Genomic DNA, 7,850 nt, shown 5'->3' with positions numbered 1-7,850 from the left:
GCTGATCTTAAGATAAGGAGATTATTCTGGGTAGACCTGACCTAATTAGGTGAGCCCTTAAAAGGGGCCGGGCTCCTCCTAGAAGAGATTTAAAGCAGGCAAGGGATTTGATGAGCGGGAGGTTCTCCTGCGGACTTTCAGGCTGGAGGGGCTTGTGCAGAAGGTATGTCAGAGGCCCCCAGGAGCCCAGTTACCATAGGCCAACAGCCAGCAAGGAAACGGGATGTCAGCCCTACAACCACAAGGAACTGACCTGCCGAGAGGCAGAAGGAGTTGGAGGCAGATTCTTCCCGAGAGCCTCAGATGAGGACGCGGCCCTGAGCGGAGTAGCCAGGCACGCTGTGCCCAGACTTCTGCCCCACGGACACTGGACGCCGTGAGCTAACGACTGGGTGTTGTTTCCAGCCCCTCAGCTTGTGGGGGTCTGTTACACAGAACACTAGCACAGGGTAACCAGCAGATCTGCACCTCACAAACACGTGGGGAGGCTGCAGGCCCGCGCCCTTCACTGAGGCCTGCCACGGCCCGCTCGCCCGTTCTCAGCCAGCTCCAGCGGGAAGGACTGGCCGCCTGGCTCTGAGACTTCTTCTTTTCTTGGCTCTTGGGTCACTCCTGCTGGTCGCCGCATCAGGGCCTGCCGCCTGGAGCTCTTCGCCTCCGCAGTGACTTGCACACTGGTGCCGACCCATGGGCCGGGGGGATGGGGGCTTCCCACACGTCCCTCTCAAGTCCGAGACACCGCCTCCTGCCTGGCCCGTCCTGCGTGGGCCAGCTGCACGCCCAACAGGGGCACGTCCAGGTCCCCCAGATCTGGTGTCTCATGACCGCACCAGTCAGGTGAGGCCCGCCTGCCCCAGAGTGCTCCTCGCAGGGATGTGATGCACAGCCCCTCTCCAAGCAGCGGTGGCTTGTTACTCCCCGGAGAGAGAAGGAGGTCTGCGCACTCCTCTGCTTCAAGAGTCGGCACATCTGGTCCCTGGACAGAGTGGCCACTCGTGTGTGGATTGCCTTTAGGCAGCACTTTGCAGAATGACCTGGCACACATGCATGCACAGGTGGTGGGTCCCGGTTCCCTGAAGGGCTCAGCAGAGCCCCCGGTGGGCCTGGGACTGCATGCCCCCAGCCTCCTCCCGTCTGTGTGTGTGCGGAAGCTTGCCCCCTGACCCCCAGCACTTCATGTGCCCGCAGCACTTGGGAGACAGATGCACGGTCATGTCCCGGTGGTACGCGCGCTCCCGTTTGCCCAGACCACGCACACTACAGTGGACAGAGGCTTCAGCTGAGCCCACAGAAGCGGGCTCAGCTCACCTCTGTGAGCACCGCTGCCCTCACACGGGGGCCCAGCAGAGAAGGTGAAGGCACGCAATTTCCCCTCTGCCTCCCTGCGTGCCCTTGGGAAGCTCCTTGGCCTCGCTGTGCCAGTCCCCAGCCCACCCCCATCCTGTGGAGAGCAACACCTGCCCCTCGCTGCCTCCCAAGAGTAGGACAGAGATGAAACAGCGTCTCCTCTCGGCTGTGCTCAGGTCCCGAAGGCAGGCTGCACAAACACCAGATCAGTACAAAGCAGAGACATTTCTGAAAATACTCTCTCGGGGCGCCTGGGTGGCTCAGTCGGTTAAGCGGCTGCCTTTGACTCAGGTCATGATCCCAGGGTCCTGGGATCGAGCCCCGTATCGGGCTCCCTGCTCAGCGGGAAGCGTGGTTCTCCCTCTGCCTGCAGCTCCCCCTGCTTGTACTCTCGCTCACTCTCTCTCACCTATGCTCTCTCCCTCTAGCAAATAAATAAATAAAATCTTAAAAAAAAAAATACACTCTCAACTGCATTTTTTTTTTTTTTTTAAAGATTTTATTTATTTATTTGAGACAGAGAGAATGAGAGAGAGAGAGCACATGAGAGGGGAGAGGGTCAGAGGGAGAAGCAGGCTCCCCGCTGAGCAGGGAGCCCGATGCGGGACTCGATCCAGGGACTCCAGGATCATGACCTGAGCCGAAGGCAGTCGCTTAACCAACTGAGCCACCCAGGCGCCCTCAACTGCATTTTTATAGTTCACTTCTCTGCTGGAAAGGTCATTCACTGGAAGTTTACTAGGACCAAGAGCAAGAGAGGGATCGGAGATGAAGAAGGGTTCCGTGGCACACGGCTGGTGCAGAACACAGCAAAAACGCGGCACCCCGGTAAGAAGACTCCTGCCGTGCCATGCTGGAAACCTGGCCATGAGATGGGGTCTGATGGTAACCCTGCAGCCAGTAGTGTGCCCTACGTGCTCATGCACGTGCAGGGACGAAACCAGACCAGATGGGAGTGACGCAGTCCGCGTGGGATTGTCTGGAGTCCTGGTCTGGCTCCAAACAGAAGGCTGGGAGAAGACACACAGAGGGCGGGGCTGGGTCGCGAAGGGCCGGCGGAGGCCGAAGCCCAGCGAGGTAGCTCGCGGGGAGACGCGCCTGGGACAGGGCCGTGACCTAGAACCAGCAACCCGGATGTCACAAGGCACCTTCCTGAGAGGTTTCTCCTCAAGAAAAGACCACTGCTTCGCCTGTTCCCCGAGACCCTCCTTACCCCTGCTCTTTGGAGCCTAGACACCCGGCCCCACGACGTTGGTGTTTGCAACCATCCTTTTTTAAGGGAGGACTATTTCTGAAAATACAGGGCAGATTCCCCCAACTGATTTCAACCACGAGTTGGGCAGTGATTTAAGACCTTCAAAGAAGGTGTTAGTTTCCACTTGATTTTTAAAAATAAAAACACCCCCAGACCTCAGCTGTCAGGTGTCCGAATTCTCTGCCCTCATGAAATGATTATTCCAGTTCCTAGGCTATATTTACAGTATAATGATGTTATTTTCCTTTTTCCTGTAGCGCTGTGGGTTCTTTCTTGGCTCCATCTATCCGGGTCTTGATTAGAAATCCATGCTAACCAACTTTCGGCTGGTTACTGGAAGCCCGTTGTGACTGACAAAACAAATGAAGTCTCTCTCTGTTTAGTCAGCGGAACCCGCATCCTACTTGAGCCAGCGAAGGCCTTGGGGGTTTGGGGAATTTGAAAAATTGAGGGGCTTAGCTTAGAGATACAATATCCAAATGGCTCCCAGTTGGAAGCGGGGAGAGCATTTGCATCCCATGTTTCTGGCACAGTCACGTCCTGAGGATTTGTTGAGGGCATTTTCCCTGCGCTGCTTTTCTCTTCCCACCTCAAGCAAAGCAATTACCACTTCACCTCGTGGCCAGAGGCGCTGGCAATGTGAAGCAGAGCTATTACAACTTGGAAGGAAAGACACCAAGGGACAGTGGGTAAATCAGGAGGGTGGCGAAGTTCCCCACCAGGCAGCCTTCCACCCACCCTCCGCTTGGAGGCCACACCGTAATGGAAATGGCCCCGGCTGGATCAGGACAGTAGACAGAGCGGCTGCTGTCGCCGTCCCCTCCTACCCCCAGCCCCCAGAAATGATGGGAAACCCATTTTCAAAAAATCCTCAAGCATGTCAGGAAAGCAAGGAGCACCGTTTGTATACCAGAAACCATGAGCAATCGTAAAAAATGAAAGGCAGACTTTTATTCTTCTTGAAAAGGGAAACCACAACTCAGAATGCACAGGGAAGGAAGCTGCTAGAAAAGGAGGAAGGGGATTCAGAGGGGCCAAACCCAGGGGTGCCAGCCATGTGAACAGGAGGGGGCCAGATGCTTGGACCACATCTGCACAGAGAGGTGTTGTCAGCCAGGAGGACCAGAAGCCCAACACTTGGGCTTGTGACCCAAAACCAAGAGTCACAAAACTCAACTCTAAAAAGAACTTACACATGAGGAAACAAAGTTACTACAGCAAACAGAATAACATTTTTAGAATATATATAATAAATAGCCTCAGATGGCCTCATCTTGTTAAAAAAAGAGATGACAGGTTTCATCACCAAAATGAAAAACTCAACATAGAAGCCACACACCACAATGGATATACCAGAGAAAGAATCTGTGAGCTGGAAAACTGAGCCAAAGAACCTTTCCAGAATGGCTACGTGAGCTCCTGTGCACTTGAAATGTTGGCTGGTTTGAATGTGAGATGTGCTGTAAGTGTAAAATATATACCAGATTTGAAGACTTAGTGAGGAAGACGAATGAGAAAGAGGAGGAGAAGGAGGAAGAAAAATTATCTTATACGTTTTAAAAAAAAAATACGAATTACATATTGAAATGATATTTTGGATACACTGGGTTAAACAAATTAGAGTGGATTTACTGTTTTTTTACTTTTTTTTTTTTTAAAGTAGGCTCCACACGCAGCATGGAGCCCAATGCAGGGCTTGAACTCATGACCTGAGATCAAGACCTGAGCTGAGATGAAGAGTCGGACACTTAACCAACTGAGCCACCCAGGCTCCCTCTTTTTACTTTTTTAATTTGACTACTAGAGAGTGAAACTTCCTAGGTGGCTTGCGTTCCATGCCTACCGGATGGCACAGCAAAAGGATGGCGGGAGTATGCCAAGTGGGAGACAGATCTGAATGAGTCAGCATGTTTCTCCTTGCAGAAGGAGAGGAAGAAGGGAGGGAAAGAAACACTGATAGAGCAGAGGAAGAATGTCCGGGACTGAATAAATACACCCATGAGGCCTTCTGATTGGAAAGAGCCAGTGATGTTGAAAGGAAGTGTTCCCACAAAGGTGAGAACGAGACAAAGATGACTGATCATCACCATTTAACACTGTCCTGAGGTTCTTGTCAACACAAGAGCACAACAAAAAAGCAAAGAAAGAGACATTTTCTGCTTGCAGGTGAAATGACTGCCTATATGCTCTCCCCCGCTGCTCCCCTCTCAAAAGGCCTGGCGCCAGCAGGCCTTCTCCACGTTCCAAGCCGGGGCTACATTCTCCAGCCTCCAAGGCCTGGGTAAAAGTCGGACCTATCAGCACCTGCTCCTTCCCCGTAATGACCCACGAAGAGCTGACCTGCGCAGCAAGGGAACCGGGAATACATCGCTCACCGGGGCCGGGGAAGGGGACTTACCTACGGATGGCATTGGCGAACTCGGCAGCCAGCTCACTGTCGCTACACGTTGTCCTTAGTTCAGCCAGTGAGAGAGCCGGGGAGGCGGCATCAGCACATTCCTGAGGACAGCAGACACATTCCGGTTAGCCCAGGAGCCAAGCCCGACAGCACCCTGGAGGCGCAAGGCAGCTCTGCCCACTTCTCTGGACCTTTGTAACCTGGCTGGTGGGCCACGGGGGTTCCCGGCGTGCTCTGAGCTCTCCACACACACGTTCTCCCACTGAGCCATCGTGGTGACCCTTTGAGGCACATACTGTCTTTATGCCCATTTACCAAGGACAAAACTAAGGTACAGAGAAGTTACGTTGCCCCGAGCCATCAGCTCGGACAGGGTGGAGCCAGGATTCCCACCTGGGTCAGCTGGGACACATCTGCGCTCTTCACCGCTGGGTTAAGCCTCTTGCGATGCATAAAAGACAAGTGGAAAATGCACCTCAGTGTCCTCGCCCCTCTCCCAACCCACTCCTTGGGAGAAAACCAACCTTCTCTAGATTTAGGAGCTTTAGTGGGTACAGTATAATCATCTAGAAAACCCAGGAAAAAAGGAAGACAGATGTGCACCCTCCGTGTGTGTGGGGGGGTGGGTGCGGGTGGAGACCGACGCAGGGCTTCCGGCAGGCCTCCATCTCACCACCCTGAGATCATGACCTGACCCCAAATCAAGAGTCAGACGCTTAATGGACCGAGCCACAGACGACCCCCCCCTCTTTTTTTCATTGAAGTATAGTTGACCATTAGTTTCGGTTCTGACCCTCAGACAGGAATTTTGATGTCATCTAAACGCAATCCTCTCCTTTTACAGATGAGGCAGCGTGAGGGCCCGAACTCCTAAGTCCTAAACTGAGCTCGGACCCTCGTACAGCAGCCCTCGTGCCCCTCTGAGCAGACGGGGGGCAGAAGCTGTGCTGCGGAACCGGGGGGCCCGGGAGGCGCTCATCTGACCGCCTGCTCAGCAGACTCGTACTGAGGATCTACCACAGCCCGCGCTTGAGACCGAAAAGCCCGCGGCCTGTCGCAGGGGACGGAATGTCAGCGGAAAGGTGTATCGCGATAGGATGTACGAAGTGAGTGCCCCAGTCCAGATGACAGGAGGGCACAGGGTCTCCGCCAGCCCCCTCCAGCGCAGGACCACACCCGGGGGGCCCCTCTGCGGCAGCCCCGCCAGCCTCCCGCCACCTCTCTCTGCCCGCCCCTGGGATCCGCTGAGACTCCACCGCGCTGTGTATCAGCTCCCACATGCGGACATTTCCTAGGAGTCCTTGAAGACAGGGCAGCTCTGTCCCGCCCGGTGCCTCTCCGAGAACACGTGCGCTCGTGTCTGTCGCATACAGACAGCAGCCGCAAACCCGGCGGCCCGGCTAACACTTGGGACGCAGCCCGCTGGCCGGAGGGAAGTCTTAGAGCGAGCACGGCACGCACCCCGTGCAGCCCGAGCGGACGTGCCGGCTCCACGCCTGGCCGGCCACCTGTTTCTGTAAGGCCTACAGGCCAAGCACGGTCTTCTGTTTTTAAACTCATGAAGAAAAGACTATTTCATGATGTGTACACATTATATGAAATGTCCGTGTCCGTGAAGGAAGTGTTACTAGAACACAGCCCACACCCCTTTGTGTCTACACTGTGTCTGCTTTCACGCTACAGTTCTAGAACGGCCCGGCTCCGTCCTCGCGGAGGCGTCTGTGACCTGAAGACCGTAAGATAATGCCTTCCGGCTCCTTCAGTTTGGCAACCCCTCCTACGGCCTGCGCGCCTCAGCTGCCGACCAACAGGCTAAATGAGAGCCCAGAAGGGAGACTGCACTGAAAGAGCAAATGGGTCTGATATTTGAAAGACAAGATAATCAGCTACAATAATTGCATTACCTAAAAACACAAGGTACTCTTATAAAGCCTCTTACTTGAATGTAACAAAAAATTAAAAATAAAGCCTTCTGGCCTTTTCCCTTAGATTTCTGTACTTCGAAGCCATTCCACACAACACAGTGTCTCCCTCAGTCAAAATAAACACCAAGAACTGGGGAAGTGCTCGGCTCGCGGGCCTTCCGGCCAGAACCCGGTAGGTCCGTCTCCACCACACGCTAGGAGCGCACCGGCCAACGCCGCAGCTCTCTCAGCTCTGTCCCAGTGACTGGTAACAGACTCAAGCGGCTGTACAAAGATTTCTAAGGTGTTGGCGTGGAAGGGGAGACCCCATTTTCTTGAGCCCCAGATATTACCGCATGAAACTCTTTGTAGGCTGCTGTCCACCCAGACTCCACTCCGCAGGCAGTGGGCAGATGGTTTCACGGGGCCTCTCCTAGGCCCAGACGGGTGCACGTCCCCCCCCACCCGCCCACCCCGCTGCCAAGCCTTCGTGATCGCTCACTGTCCCCAGGCCAGCACAGCCGCCTGATTATGGGGGACTGACTTCTCTGCCCCAACCCTCTTCATCGGGCTAGCTGCCACTCTCTACTGGCTCAGTTCAGGAAACCTGTCCCAAATCTCCACACCTGGGTTCTCTGTCAGGCCCATGGCCTCCCATGGCACTAGGAATTGATCCTTGGTCTCAGGTCCCTGTGTTACAATCATCTGTTTGCCCATCAGTATCCCTCTCTGGATAGAAACTCCTCGAACTGCCTCCAGCACCTCAGCTGGACCAGCCCACATCCATCTCGTGAATGGATGTCGGGCAGGCAGCCAGGTCTTGGGAGAGATGGCCCAGCCAGGTGCCAGGGACGTGAACTCCCCTGCCGCCTTCGCTCGGTGACGGGTGGACAGAGTGCAGCTGCGGTCCCCTGCGAAGCACGCTCCAGTTCTTAGCGGTCTAGGG

At 54.8% G+C, this 7,850-nt stretch overlaps 2 protein-coding genes across 8 annotated transcripts in view; one reads left to right on the top strand and one right to left on the bottom strand.

Annotated features, from left to right (window-relative positions):
* DCP2 (decapping mRNA 2) overlaps positions 1-6,988 on the top strand; it is a 113,343-nt gene extending 106,355 nt beyond the window's left edge. For all 3 annotated transcript variants that reach the window (XR_013445645.1, XR_013445644.1, XR_013445643.1), the window contains one exon: positions 5,845-6,988. The gene's annotated coding sequence lies outside the window, so the exon portion shown is untranslated. The remainder of the gene's footprint in view (positions 1-5,844) is intronic.
* The window catches only part of MCC (MCC regulator of Wnt signaling pathway), a 389,997-nt gene that overhangs the window by 9,835 nt on the left and 372,312 nt on the right, over positions 1-7,850 (bottom strand). For all 5 annotated transcript variants that reach the window (XM_078066935.1, XM_078066936.1, XM_078066937.1 and 2 more), the window contains one exon: positions 5,001-5,101. In XM_078066935.1, the coding sequence (XP_077923061.1) occupies positions 5,001-5,101 (101 nt within the window). The remainder of the gene's footprint in view (positions 1-5,000; positions 5,102-7,850) is intronic.

The sequence above is a fragment of the Halichoerus grypus genome, chromosome 2 (genome assembly GCF_964656455.1).
Source record: "Halichoerus grypus chromosome 2, mHalGry1.hap1.1, whole genome shotgun sequence".
NCBI classification, from domain to species: Eukaryota; Metazoa; Chordata; class Mammalia; order Carnivora; family Phocidae; genus Halichoerus; species Halichoerus grypus.
This window is presented reverse-complemented; position numbering and strand designations above follow the sequence as displayed.